The sequence below is a fragment of the Cynoglossus semilaevis genome, chromosome Z (genome assembly GCF_000523025.1).
Source record: "Cynoglossus semilaevis isolate Cse_v1.0 chromosome Z, Cse_v1.0, whole genome shotgun sequence".
Classification (NCBI taxonomy): domain Eukaryota; kingdom Metazoa; phylum Chordata; class Actinopteri; order Pleuronectiformes; family Cynoglossidae; genus Cynoglossus; species Cynoglossus semilaevis.
In genome coordinates this window covers 7,126,605-7,142,141 of record NC_024328.1, presented here as the reverse complement: position 1 = coordinate 7,142,141, position 15,537 = coordinate 7,126,605, and the positions used below count along the sequence as shown (strand labels likewise).

At 38.5% G+C, this 15,537-nt stretch overlaps 1 protein-coding gene across 6 annotated transcripts in view; it reads left to right on the top strand.

Moving 5' to 3' along the window:
• LOC103397715 (SH2B adapter protein 3-like) overlaps positions 1-15,537 on the top strand; it is a 42,245-nt gene that overhangs the window by 8,958 nt on the left and 17,750 nt on the right. For 5 of the 6 annotated variants that reach the window (XM_017042917.2, XM_017042916.2, XM_025053464.1 and 2 more), the window contains exon 2: positions 5,151-6,342. In XM_017042917.2, coding sequence (XP_016898406.1) covers positions 5,173-6,342 — 1,170 coding nt within the window. In that variant the 5' untranslated portion in view covers positions 5,151-5,172. Of the gene's footprint in view, positions 1-2,126; positions 3,426-5,150; positions 6,343-15,537 lie in introns of those variants that run through there. The other variant, XM_025053463.1, reaches the window with a different exon arrangement.

Genomic DNA, 15,537 nt, shown 5'->3' with positions numbered 1-15,537 from the left:
CTACACGTACATTTTTAACCATTAAACTAAAGTTGAAACTATTCTCGAGGGAAACAAAAAAGACAAATTCTGTTGGTAAAAGTGATGGATGGTTAAAATAATATAATTTGTTTTCTTTTTAAGTAACATTTCTAAACAGACATATAATAATCAACAGGCACATGTGAGAGTATATGACCTGAAAGCCCAGGCTTTGTGTGTTTGTGCATGTGTCTCCGTGTGTGTGTTGCTTCAAACACAACTTTTTTTTCTAATGGGAACAACATGTAATGGTGTGTGACTGAGGGCTGATACCAAGCTGTTCATATATAAATAGGACCTCCCTTCAACAAAGCTTCCACCGGCAGAACTGATAATTCTCTGTTACTGCATCCCAAGTGTGGGCAATGGCCCACTACTGGATCTTAAGGGTATTACAGGTATAAGTCAAACTACAGTATAAACATAGGAAACACGTTTAAGTAATCATGATGTCTTACTAAGGTGTTTTTAAGTTTTTGCAAGTTTTATTAAGTAATGTAATAGGCTATGGCTTTGCATCTGTTAAAGCTACATTCGTTTTTCTTTACCCACAAGGGAAATCACGTTGACACGTTGTTTATCTATCAAGTCTAACTAAGGATTTTTCTAAATGTGGTTGTACAGGGTATTGACATAACACTGTCCTTGCCAAGTGAGCAAATTCAACACTGACTACTGCCAAAGTTGGTCTGAAAGATGGATACTCCATTCCACTGATAAGGACGTGGTAAGGGACAGATGGAAAAATAGATTTATTTTTAAACAAAAGGCTCATTCATTGATGTTTGCATCTGCTTAAATCTACAACATTTAGGATTAAGAGAATATTTGTTTTCTTTCCAACACTTACTGACTCATCCTCTCACTTCAAACCTTCTCAGATTTGCAGGTCTATACTTGTCAAAGTGTCTAAAGTTTAATTACAGCAGACAGAAAAAAGACAACTGATATTTGTTAGTTTCCTCTGACCTTGAGGATTTTACATGGAAACATGTAGTATTATTATAAATGTTAAATAAATAATAAATTGTAATTCAAAACTAGTTTTATGAAATTGTAACCTAATCAGGATGATGAAAATCACAAGTACTTTGCCGTTTTCACTGCGACCGCACTCATACAGACTAGAACCAATCTGTGTTATTAGACATTTTTTGCATAATCAAATGAAAAGCCAAGGAGATCAACAATCAGAAAATGATTGTATTTGAATGACTGTGACATTAGACATTTCCCTTCTGAGACAGAGACGGAAAAAAGGGTTTTCTCAGTTTCATTCACAAACTGCTTTCCAGGAAGACTGTCTTCTAGTAGTTGTTTGATACATGCATTTGCCCAATGAAAACAAATGACTCTGGAGGCTGTGCTATCAGTGACTGCCATTTAAACAAAACAATGGATGAGCAGAAGCAGGAGTAGCCTCTGTGTCTTAGGTGAGACACACTAACGGCAACATCTGTTTAGTCTGACTTGTGTGTTCCTATTGGTGTGTGTTAAGGGGGTATCTGTGTCACAGTGAAGAATGAAGGCATTGAAGACAAAGAGGCGGAGGAAGTGATGAGTAAAAGAGTGAATTAGAGAGGGAATTCAGGGACTTTGACTCTTTTGTACAGGATTGTTCTGCATTTTCCTCTTGCCGAAAATTTGCTAATCATAGTCTTTTCTTTTTCTTTCGGTTTTGTCCCTTTTTTTTTCCATGGGTTGCCACAGTGAATCATTGATTTCCATCTCTCCCTGTTCTCTGTATCTTCTACTCTGACTCCAACTATCTGCATGTCCTCCCTCACTGCATCCATATATCTCCTCTTTGGCCTTCCTCTCTTTCTCCTACCTGGTAGCTCCATCTCTAACATTCTTCTACCAATGTATCCACTGTCCCTCCTCTGCACATGTCCAAACCATCTCAATCTGGCTTCTCTAGCTTTTTCTCCAAACCTTCCTGTCTGTGTTGTCCCTCCAATGACCTCATTCCTGATCCTGTCCATTCTTGTCACTCCTAAAGAGAATCTTAGCATCTTTAACTCTGCCACCTCCAGCTCCGCCTCCTGTCTTCTGCCTATTGCTACTGTCTCTAAACCATACATCATGGCTGGTCTCATCACCGTTCTGTAAACTTTTCCCTTCACCTTAGCTGACACTCTTCTGTCACAGATCACTCCTGACACTTTTCTCCAGCTGTTGTCATTGTACCTACATTCAGAGTTCCAAACTTCAGACCAACACTTATATATACTTACTATACTTCTTCTTTTCCACTTACTTTCTTTTACTCTTAACCAAACGCCATCCTCTTCTTCTCTGTCTTTGAACAACAGTAGCCTAATTTCCATCAGTGTCCTGTAGGTCAACAGCACTGTTGGCGGTCGTTTTTGACCCGGGCACTGACCGATCCGGTATGGAAAACGTTTTAATTTGCATTCTTTGTTTTGGTTTTACACCGGATGCCCTCACCATTTATCCGGGCTTGGGACCAGCACTATAAAACACTGATCTGTGTGCCCTAATGGCTGGTTGCTCGTCATAGTAATAGACCAAAAAAAAAAAAAAAAAAAAAAAAAAAAAAAAAAAAAAAAAAAACAAAGAAAGAAAGAAAAAAGCACTTAGGCTGGAGATTTTGAAGAACTTGCAAACAGATGTCAATTTCTGTTTAGTATGACTTAGATAATAAGGCCCAGAGTTAGAGTAAGAGTAATTGCAGCATGATTAAAATAAAAACCCATCTGGAGATTCTCCTAACAGTTCAAAGTGAATAAAAAGAGATAAAATCATGGGAACAGAGGTGGCCAAGAACCCAGAGAGACACACCAAGAGGAAGTGTGTGTTATGTACGTGTGTGTGTATATGTGTTATGTAGTCAGTGCTGAGTCATTGCTGGGCTGGCCAGGCAGATAGAACCAGGCTTCTGGGGGGGCCAGCTGCAGGGGGAGCCGGGGGCACGCACTGAGCATGCTCTGCATCAAGTACAGGAAGGGAATTAGTTGTTGTGACAGGAGACATCCAGAGCCGTAGTGACGCAATGTTTCATGATGCCAAGTTTCAGCTCCGGCCATTGACGTAGGCGTTCCTTGGTATGTTGATTGATACTAAGGACAAAAGTGATGCCCTATAGAATATTAATATTCAGTATTAACACCTTTTTTTGACTGCATATGTTGATGGTTCAGGACATGCGAAGGGAGGGAGATGTTAGACCATAGATAAGAAAACGTGTTGCTCCATGTTTGGGCCAACCACAGAAAGCTCTCTCCCTCTCTTTTTTGTGGTTTTCTGTGATCTGTAGCACCCCAGTCTAACTCCCCCCACACCAGCCCACACACCCCTGTATACACGCACACATACACGCACACACAGTCACACTTCCTGTATTTAGAGTAGACCCTTCTCTACTGCACTGGAGGAAGATGGTATGTACTGCAGGCGTTCATTCAGTTTGTGGACGATAAACAATTGTTCGTATGACTGTAGCTGATCAGTTTTTCAAAGGGAATGTGACAGCATTGTGTTGCTATGTAGCCAAAATGTCATTATGGTTTTGTAGAGGTCTATGGTTTTCTGCAGGTCTTAGATGGTGAGAACTTCCTTTTTTGTTATATCATTTCACCTGACCTTTGTTGTCATATCCAACAAATGTTACTGAAGAATGATGCCATGCTACAGTACAAAGTTAGATTTACTGTGTATCCCTAAATATCTGGAAAGACATAAGGAATTGTTTTGTAATACAGTACTGTTAAGGTATTACATTTAAGAAGCCCAACACTATATCACTCTGAGTCTACCCCAGAAACCTCATTGTTGCATCAGCTGAGACCTGTCTCAGTTCACTTAACATATGTCCTCCTGCCGCTCTTTGTTCACCAGGTTCGTGGGTACAGACAAAACTACCAAGAGGTATATGAAAAGATGAAAGGCTGACACTGAGTACATATTTGGCTTTTGGGAACATTTATCTATAAAGAGTTAACCAACCACAATTTGCTGCTCTTTCTAGAAATAACAATACAGAAAGATGAAATATAACAAAAATAGGAAGATTTTAGAAGAAAAGAAGAAAAACCCCAATGACACATGTAGAGGAGTGATAGCGAACGGTACAATAAAACTGTTCTTTAATACTGAGAAACAGCGTCTAGACTGAAAAACACTCACAAATACAGACTCTGGATAATTAAATGTGATTTTTTTTATGTGAAACTGTAAAAACAACATGATTCTGAAAAAGGACAAAAAAAATGGTCATAACATAAAACAGTGTTAGTATGGAGTGATGATCATCTAAAAATAAATATGTGAAGAACAAACATTTACCCGTCTTTGAAAATGTACCCTTTGTTAGAAAAATACAAATATTCATTTTTTTCTATTATTTAAAACAGCTAAAAGGATGTCTGTCAGTCATTCAAATACTTCAGGGAGGTTCTACACAGGTTTTGCTTCAGTATAGCACTAAAATAATTGGGTTCATTGGGTTCTGCTACACTGGCAAGTGACTCTTAATGAAGGTTATAAATGTGTAAGCAGGTGTAATTTTTTTTTTTTACATACAATAATAAATTGCAGGTGTGACAATTTCAAAAATATAGTATCGTCACCTGCTAAAGAATATTAACAGAAAGGGGAAGGATCCATATCGTTGTTGTTACATAATGAAGGTTTCACCTTCTGGCTGTTTTTTTACCCCTCCAAAATATACAATAGAACAGATGGTGGAGCAGGGGGTATGGTCCACTGAGAAAAATTCCAAATGTACTTCCTTATTCAGAATCTCGTTCACTGTTTATTTATTGTTGTTCTTATTCACTTCATTTTCTCAGGTTTTGTCAGGTTATTCAAACTGACATATTTTAATTGGATTCTTATACGTTTTTAATTGCGAAAAAGTTTTAAAAAATTGATTTTATTATTTTTGCAAAAGTGAGTTTTAAAGTTTATTTTTTTCATTGATCAGTTCTGTCTTATCTTGCTTCTAATTGCATATATTGTTTTCTCTTTCCCCCTTTTAAACTCATATTTTTCTCACAACCATTCTTTCCAAATTCTTGTTTTCAATTGACTATTGGCTCCCGCCTTCTTTTAACTGTCCTTTCCTCCTTTTTTCAACCCTTCTCTTCAACATTTTTTTTCTGCAGTGATTCTCAGCTGGTTACTGCAATGAATAGTAACACTATCCATCCACCCAACACCACCACAACAGCAGGAGGAGGTTCAAGTATTCCAGCGCCCCAAAGAGGATGGAGGGAATTCTGTGAGCTGCATGCCATGGCCACTGCCCGGCAACTAGCCGGACACTACCGGAGCTTTGCCAGAGAGTGGCCACAACATGAGATCCTTCCACCAGAGACCTTTTCCGAGCAGTTCACTGACCTCTTTCAGAAGCACTTTTGCTGTGAGGTTGACCATGATGGCTCACCTCTCAGCCAAAACAGATGCTCTACCTCTACAAGTAGTTCCACTAGTTCCCCACACACTGAGAATGGCCAATCATGGATCACCTCTTGGTCTGGGGTTCAGGACTATCGGGAAGCAGGACGTCAAAGTTGTGGGACTGCCCCATCCACTTTGATGCCCCAAAAGGTGGAGCCCCTGGTGCTTAGCCTGGAACATGAACAGTGTGCTGCAGGAGACCCCTTGTCTGGAAATACTGTGGTGCTCAAAGGATCGAATCTTATCTTTGGTAGTGATGGCAACGAGGAGGTCTCTTGCCCCAGTCATCATCAGGGGTATGAACTGTGGTCGTCTAACTCCTCAGCCTCCTTCCCTGGACACCTTGAGCCCACACACGTCTCTGTCAGTGAGATTGAGAAGACTTTGAGCAGACTCTTTAAGACACTTCCTGAACCCCCCTTAAGCCCAGACCTGTCCCCTGGCAGCCCCGGCCCCACTAACAGCAACAGCAGTCCCCCAAATAGCAGTGACAGTGTAGCTGAGAATCCCCCAACAAGTGAGGAGTTGCCCTCCTCCTCCTCCTCCTCCCACTCTTCTTCATGTCTTAACTCAGAGGCTTCTCCACGGGGCTTCTCAAACAGGTTCATGAGGAGAGTAACTTTTCACTTCCTCAATCGTTTTCTGTGGTTTCGCAACAGAAGCATGAATCAAAGGAGGTCAGAGGTCAGTGGCTGCTGCAAAGAAGGCCAGCTGAAGTATATACTGGTGGATGACACTATCTCAGACTCTCAGCCAATGTGGAAACGCTGCAGACTGCTGGTCAGGCGAATCACAAGTGCTGGCAGAGGAGGAGGAGGAGGAGAAAGAGGAGGAGGAGGAGGAGGAAGAGGAGGAGGAGAAGAGAGGTACCAGTTGGAGCTCTATGATCCTCCAAAGGTAGGAAAAGTTGTTTGTGTCCTATGTCCTTTAGCAGGGTTTTAAGGGAGCGAGGCCATTTAAACTAAAAGTTGAGTTTTTATTTTAAGACTTCGGTCTTAAGCAAATTCCTTCTTGCAATGAAGGCATATCACTCTTCTTTTATCGATGGTGCCATCAGGGCGTTTTTGAAATGTAAATTTCCCGTCCATTAGATGGACAACTCGCTACTCCATTTTCACATCTTCTCATCGCTCTTCACTCTGTCCCCCCCAAGGTCAATTGAAACCTATCAGTTTATGCTACAACAAGCCAATCAGTGTCCACTTCAGGTGTGACTGATCCATTTTTTTCCACCCCCAACAACTCAAACACAAGAAGCCCAACACATATTTAGTTTTTATTTCAAGACTGGTTTCTTCCCCCTCATTTTTTTATCAGCTCTTACATTTTGGTTTCCTTCTTACCCTCCATCATGGTTAAACAACCCAGACACTGCTGTGCAAAACATGGCTACAAATGTACTGGGTTTTATTGCTAGACTGGTGCTTTCAAATCTACCTTGGTCTAACACCTGTTCTTTTAATTGTACATAAATAATGACAAAGAAGACACCATAAACAAAACATGTGTGCTGAATTGATGGTCTCAATCAAGACCTTGCCTCCAGTGGAAAAATAAAACAAACCAAAAAATGAAGTAATGTTGAACAGGCTTTGGTAGGAAAAGGAGCTAAAGAAGAAATTAGCGATGATACCATCCTCAGCCTGCAGGCTAAGCAGCACTGACACTTGGTAGAGCTCCATTATTTGTTTCACGCTGGTCCCTTTTGAAGATTGTGTTTGAGATAGTTTGACCTTTCACCCAGTTAAAGCAACCAGAGGTAACTGAGTTAGTCTGAATAATGGAACATCTATGTGAGTGTCATTATGATTATCAGTGCTCTGTTTATATATATATTCTACTTGGAGACTCAGCATTTGTCCTGTAACACATTTCTGTGTTGAATTGGCTCAAAGAACCCACAACATTCATGCCTTCAGTTATAGTTGTGCCTCCTACATTATTTCCTGTTTGTTTGGGGTTTGCATCAGTCAGTCACCATATTTGTTTCAACATTTCCCTGGTCTCACCATAATATTTTGGAAATTGTTAATCTATACATACTTATTTTTGTATTTATTTATTTTTATATTTATTTATAAATAGTATTTTTCTTTCAAAAAGAGAGTTATATGTCCTGTGGTGATCTTCAGAGAGCAGCAGCATCTCTCTCTCTCTCTCTCTCTCTCTCATTCTCTTTATTTCTCTCTCTCTCTCTCTCACCCCGTCGTTCTCTTTCTCTATTGTGAATAACTGACTCCTCACATGAGACATAAAACCCTGCACTGTTTCCAGATGTGGACAACTGCACGTGTGTCTGCTGTGCATTCCCCGGAGATCCTCCAAACCAGTAATCAAAGTGGTTTAGTAAACTGTCTCATTGATCAGCCTTCAGCATCTGCAGCTTTCTCCACACAATATTGCAAGTGATATAAAAATAAGTTTAATAGTCTTTGACAGTATTTCTTTTCTATTAAATGCTTTATATCACCCTCTCTCCTGTCATACGAGGTAAATTTCAGGCTAATTTGTTGTTTAGTTTACCAAGTGAGATGAATTAAAGGGAAACTGACTACATTAAGCAGTGCACATCTGAAATATCTTAAGGTTTATAAAAAAAACAAATATCTCTGTAAAAATAAATACATATATTGTAAAACAATTTGTCTGAAATTTGAAAATGAAAAAAACATTCGCCCACACACAGGCAAATGCACTTAAGGAAAACCTTTCCTGAGCAAATTCAAACTGGAATTTAATGAGCAAGTGAAAAGCAGCAGAAAGGTGTTAAAGTTGCTGCTGGTGTTTTAAGAACCTTAAGGTGCACGAACCTTTAGAAGCATGCATTTGTAATAAACCGTGGATCTTCTTATACCTTATTTGAACCAATGCTCAAAAAGTACATTTGTAAAGACATCTCTGAAGAACGTACAACAAAACAAAAAGGCGGGGGGGGGGGGGGGAAGCTGGTACAGTGCAGTGTGATTTGGGTGGCGGTCATGGAGACCCAGTGATGGATAAACAGATTAAAATTGATGGATGGATGGACGTGTTAAGTGCTGTGAGGTGTAAGTGTTAGACTGTGGTTAACACGAGATTCAATGAAGGTTAGACTGTAACTGGTAATGGTTAGAGATATAGTTCTTATTAGGCTGCACAAGTGAGTCGGAGACACTGCAGCCCAAAAAAAAGTGAAAAGTAGAACTGTATCTGTGCTGTTTCTAGTAAAGCTGTAATTGTGCTGACACTTTTTTGTTTTGTTTTTTTGAAAAATCCTTCTGAGGACAATCTGAGAGTAAAAGGGTTATTCCGAGTCAGATTAGAGTTAGATTAAAAAGGTAGTTTAGGCATGTTTGTATTGGTTACAGTTAGGTTAAGGGACCAGGAAATGTTTTCAGAAAAATACAAAATGATCTGTGTCTGTAAGTGTGCATTCACTTTGTTATATATTTAGCAGCCTGTACCTCCAGCTCCAGACCGAACCATGCATAGAATTGTGTGGCCATGAGTGTGTTTGGTTGTTTGTGTGTGTACACATAAGCACGTGTTTATCCTGAATAGGAATGCACTGCAGGACCTGCTCCGCTCATTGTTCAAAGAGTGTGTGTGTGTGTGTGTGTGTGTGTGTGTGTGTGTGTGTGTGTATGTGTGCGTGTGTGCGTGTCGGGATGTGTGTGTGTGTGTGTGCGCGTGTGGCTATGTGTACTCTTGGCAAGGCTGACTGAAGGCCCAGAAAATAGCCTTAAAAGGAAGAAGAGCTGTAGACGAGCATGTACACATTTTTACAAATACAGAAGTTTGCACGTGTTCGAAAGAGGTAATATAAACAAATGAGGTGGGATATGTTGCTGCTCAGATGTGTTTTAAGGTATTTTTGTGATGCAGCGTGAGTTGTTTTTTTTTACCCATAGTGTGTATTTTTATTCTCATTTGTCTTGAAAGGAAAATGTGTCAGGCTGGTTAATTAGCAGCATGTTTTTCACTGTGGAAATGTTTTAGTCAAGACTAGAAATCTCCTGTCCAATCATACCACAACTGTTTATTAGCTTATTGTAAATATGCCGTAAAGACACAGAGGGGAACAACTAGGATTAATTATTCTGTAAAATATTTAAATATAACGTCAGTTACAAAAAATACAATGTTAAAGTTGTGAAAATGTGGAGTGTTTGGTCACACAGACTGAAAGTTGAAAATTTAAAAACGGATGAGAATGTATATATTTTATAGGTGGAGTGGGGCGACAAGGACAAAAATCAAGAAGTGGTCTGTGTTCATGGCTGCAGGTTTGTCCTGTCATTGTGAGGTTATTGTCAGTCTAGTCTAGCAAATTTCCACAAATAATACGTTTACAGTCTGTTTATATATATATATATATTTTAATTTCAGTGATTTTGTTGTTGTATTTATAGTGCTGTCAATAGAAAAAGAAATTGAGAGATTAATTAATTATGATGTGTAATTTATTGATCTAATTAATCTAAATTTTCTCACCTAAAAATGACTGAGAAAGGCCCTCAACTTGAGGTATTTTATATTTAAATTCATTACATTATTGTGGCACATCAAAAGATTGACATATAACCAAAAAAATGGCTTTATGAAGTGTTTTTAACAGACAGAACAGATGCAGTCATAGCCATTTACATTACACTGTATTTCAGACTAGTCTTAAGTGCTGCCTGCAACCTTTAGTTACGACTATCATGGAGGAAGAATTGTTGTTCTTTTCTCAATATTGGTTTTTTTTCGCCCTCCTACATCTTTCTGATTTTGGTCATGGCTGTAGTCCTGCACAGTGGCTTGTATGATGGCTCATTGGACGCGGTTCACAACACCTCTGCTAACCCGTCATTTTCCACTATGTTTATCAGCCTGCAGTTCATCGCTATACACTTGGCTATAACATTCTCCAGCCTGTTGGTCGCAGACTTAGAAGAGCTTTGCTATGGCTCGCTAAATTGCTAATGTCTTTGCTGCTAACGTTAGCTGTTGCTGCACTTGTGACTGGGTGCTTTGGGTTGATGTGGTATGCTAAACTATAGGCAATTAACAGGAAATGCAGCAGTAGTTTTCAGATTTTATGAGATTTTTCTAAATATCCATGTATTGCTAATTAGGGGGATACAAACTAAATTACACATCAAATAATAGCTGGTTAGTTATAGTGAAGAGCAGTAATGAGAAGAACACACAACTGTGTTCTTATGTTTAGCACACAATCGGCCACAATCTTTTCAACGTTTCAGGAATTTGGTTGCAGAAGTGCTAGAAAGCTTCTCTTGCGGCGGCCAGGACATTGAGTGAGTCTTGTGTTAAATACAGATGTGTGCGTGGGTGTACATGCATCCTTGTGTATGTTCGTTAGATGAATGTGTGTTCACCACATGTGTATATGCTGTAGAAATTTTACCCAGACAAGTTGTAAAATTTTGATGAATGGGCAACGCGTGTTTGTCTGTAGTTCATTACAACACTGCTGATTTCAGTTCTCTCTCTCACTCTCTCTCTCTCTCTCTCTCACACACACACACACACCTCAGTTTTGTTTTTGCACTTGCATTGACAATGAGCTTGAAGGATTAAGGCTGAATAGGAAGTGATGACTTGTCAGGGAAACGGTGAGTCATATAGAGATTTCACCATGCTACAAACCACAGGGTTCCAAAGAACTCTTCTAATGTCATTCACATCAAATGATTTTTCACATGGCTTGTACTACATAGGAGAGAGCATGCCTTAACAACTACAAACTACAACAGTAAATAGATATTTGCTGCGTGGAGCCAGTCGTTCTGTGCATGAAATGTAAAATGATTCATGTGCAGATTTTTACTTGAAAAGCTCCTGCTGGGGGCAAAATCTGCCAGTTTATAGACCAGATCAATTTCACTGATCATGTTTATATAAACCAGACGCTGTCCATGCTACTATTACTGTTAGCTTTGGCAGTACTTTTGGCAGTACTTGCTGAAAGATTAACTCTATTTGCATGCAACAAACCAAAATGCTTATTTTAACATGAGCTTGCAGAACTCCATAAATTTCCATTGACAGCGTAAAAAAACGTCTGCATTTGAGCATTTTTATTTTATTTTATTTTTTATTTATTATGCTGTTCTACTGCAGCCAGTCACTGTGGAGTTTATAATGATTTGTGTGTTCACTGGCATGGATGTAACCATGCATTGTAAAGTAGTTAAAAAAAAAAACACAAGTGTGTGACAAGTCGCATTATTTACAATAAAAGGTCAGTGGTCATACCATTAGACTTCACACTGTAGTACAGTAGGTGGCGGTTTGCGCCTAAAACTGTCAGTTGTAATCCACTATCAAACCAAGACAAGGTGTCCCTATGTAAACCAAGTGAAATTCAAGCGTTTAAACACAACATGGGAAGAACCAGCAGTGTTTTAGTTTCTGTCAAGAAAGGAACTCTGTCCGGTTAAAAATAAAAATTCTGTGCTTTTGTTGTTTGTTGTATTTTCGTGCATTAACTGAGAATTGATTTTAGGACTTTTTAAGATATATTTTTTTGAAAGATGTGAATTCGGCAAAATCGTATTTAAAAAGTGTGTTAGGTCTGTTGCTAGGTACTGGAACAGTTCCTGTTTCTTTTGTCGAGGATCAGTAGGGGTTTGATAGGCAGCTAATGACACTGTGCACTTTCTTCTGCTAAAAGGGTTCAGAAAGACAAAAGCTGGTGGTCCTGTGCGTCATAGGGTTTTTTTAGCTTCTGACTTAAAGCGATACCTGTAGTGCAATAGTTGGTTAAATTAATTCATATGGAAGAAACCTGTTGACATTATTGCTTTTTTGAGCTAAACTTTTATGATTAAATGCCTTTGTTTATTGCTACCATTTACCATTCTGCACTATACCAAAAATTGAACTTGTCTAAGAGGTAGAGGCAAACATTTACTTGCTGACTGTGTTTTTTAGATTCAGGGATTGTGAAATGATGTGAGGGTGAGAGTGTCACTTACTCTATATTCCACAACAGTGGCCCCTTCCTTTAAATTGACTTCATTGCTTCCCCAAATTAGCCTGTTTAGATGCCCTGGTCCTTGTTTACATGTAAGGAGGAGGAAATTGACGAGGACACGCATGCAGCTGTATGTTTTTGGGTTTTTTTTCTCCTTGCAGAAAGGAGCTTCCTTTTCAGGCTGTTGTCTCAAGAAAGAATGTGTCAGAGCAAAAAGAAAAAAGAAAAGAAAAGAAAGAGAAAAAAAGAAATCAAACTAAGAATAAGAATAATGTAAAATGTCACACATGATCCCTTGTCATGTAATAAGAAACCTCTCTGGTTTAAATGGCATTTTAACATTCTGACTTCGACTAACACCTTAACACCTTTGCTGTTTCTGATTTTCCATTGTACTTTGGGTTTGAGAAAAGTTAATTATCTTAAAAAGTACAAATGATCTCTCACTGTTAAAAATGAAGTGTGTGTTTGTGTGTGTTTGTGTGTGTGTGTGTTTGTGTGAGAGTTAAAATCAAGAGCCTCATCTAAAGGAAACAGAGTGGTTAGAGTTATGTGGTCAAGATGTTCGTCAGATCTCTCCTTCAACCTTTCTCAAGTTTTTGTCTTTCTTTATGGAGTTGTATACGTGTGTGTGTGTGTGTGTGTGTGTGTGTGTGCGGTGTTTGAATCTTCACAATTGTATCTTAGTGTTTTTGTTTTCCGTTTTTGTTTTTTCATACTCTGTTTCTTAGTGTGTGTGTGTGTGTGTGTATGTGTCGGTATTGCTATGATGTGGGGACATATTTCTGAAGATACATTTGTAAGGACACTTGTCCCTGTGAGGACATTTTACAGATCTCCATTGAGTGGGAGGGTATTTTGTGGTTTGGAGTTAGGATTAGAATTACTGTGTGTATATATATATATGCTGTATATATATATCTATATATATATATATGTATATATATATACATATATATATATATAGATATATATATACAGCATATATATATATATACATATATGTATATATATATACATATATACATAAACATATATATATATACATATATGTATATATGTATGTATATGTATTTATATGTATATATGTATGTATATATACATATATACATATATACATACATATATATACATATATATATATATGTATGTATGTATGTGTGTGTGTTTGTGTGTGTGTTTACATTACATGCCTGCCTGCATGTGGGTTTGTGATGGAGAGACCTACAACCACAAAGCCAGTGCACATGACCTTGCTGAGTAGGATTTGGAAACCCCCTAAACTAAAGCTGTGCAACATTGTCACACAGCAGCTTTAACTTTTCCGGTGTTTTTTATTTGATCAAACTCAGCCAAACAAATGCGCACCTGCTAACATTATTATCCAGTACATTACAGATTACATTGATTGGACACAAGTGTAGTTCGTCTGAAATGTGTGCAATTATAAAACAGTCACAAAACTCTGCACAAGAATAAACTGCTACGGGCCGACTAAAACTCCACCTCCAAGTCTACTGAGGACAATGAGTAGAGAGAAGATGTCCTGGAAGCATATCATTATGTCACATGAAACAAAACTCACATTTTTGTCCCTGGAGATTTGGCCTATGTTAGAAGAAGCAAGAGAGACAAAAACAACACCAACAACACCCGTTCTACAGAGAAAAACAGAAGTAGAACCTGGTTTAATCTCCACGTACAGCACCGTCCCAAAACACTGGGTAACGAACACATTTCTAAACAGCCAACATGTCAGTGTCAACGTAAGTTTAAGTGTTAGCTTTTTTAAAATGTATTCTCAAAAGCGTTAAAAGCTTCACAAAATAAGCTACGTTTAAAATAGTTTTTCAAAAATTCTTGCATTATAAAAATAAATACAATTAAACATATGTTGAAACATTGAATTTTCATAATGGGCTGATACTTATTGTACCTGCTTTCTCAGGATACTGTGCCTCCTGTATTGTAGGCAGTTTGTTGGTGTGTGAACACCTCACTCTTTACTTCTCCGTCTACTTTAATCCAGTGTATCTGTCCCATGTCTTCACTGCTGCTGCTCAGCTATCTCTTTATTCTCTCTGGGTGACATAACATAAATTGTTTACTAGTAGCATTTACTCTCAGTTTCCCACAAAAAAACAAACCCTGACTCACATTTTTTATATGTTTTCTGCCAGTGGATATGATTTGTCAGTTGGCCTTTTGCTTCTGACTGAGCAAATTGTGCCTTTTGATCCTGTGGTATAAACATACAGAGCCAAGTCCCACTTTGCTCTGAGAACTGTGTGGAAAATGTTATCATGACGAGATCTCCTTCTCTGTATAAACCTGGTTCTGGCTCAGTGCAACCAGGAACTGTCATTATGGGCAAAATGCACTGTCAGGGATTATTCAGGCACAATGGTGTGGCATAGGAAAAGGAAGGTCAAGAGAAAGTTTTTTTGTTTTTTTTTCCCATTTTATGACCATGAATCTGTTTCAAAACGTTTTATTGAAGTTTTACAACCAGTTGGGGCAAATAAGAGCTGCGGCTGAGGATTATCTTAACCTTTGATTCTTCATTTCTGGGCAGCGGTGGGCAAACGTTTTGGCACATGGGCCAAAATGAGGTTCCAGCAATGGGCAAAAAATTTTAAATAAAATGTAAAAGAATCAAGCTAAATCTTCAAAGATAATCAAAGAGATTTGATGTCTGCTGCCATTTAGTGGCATCAACAAAAATGACAGTTGATTCATTGTTGGATTGACATCAGTCTTTACCATATCAGAGTTTGGCGGGCCGAATTAGAAGGCCCAGTGGGCTGTATCTGGTCCACGAGCCAGAGCAACATGGTAAATATATTTTACCATGTGTCCAAGCAAAAGTGACATTTGATGACATCTCTTTGATGACATCATCAAATAGACGAGTGATGCAACTCATAATATTGATGATGTTTTTATTCTGTTTTTAATGTAAGTTGAACATTTTCAGTTTAGCTCATTCTGGATTAAGCAGAACATAAATTAGACTATTAAGCCAGGGTCTGAAATGTAGTATAATGGAGAGTAACAAAGTAACACAAACTGTTACAGCAGCAGCTATGGTCTTTTTTACCAGATAGTGGGGAAAAAAGGTTTAGACA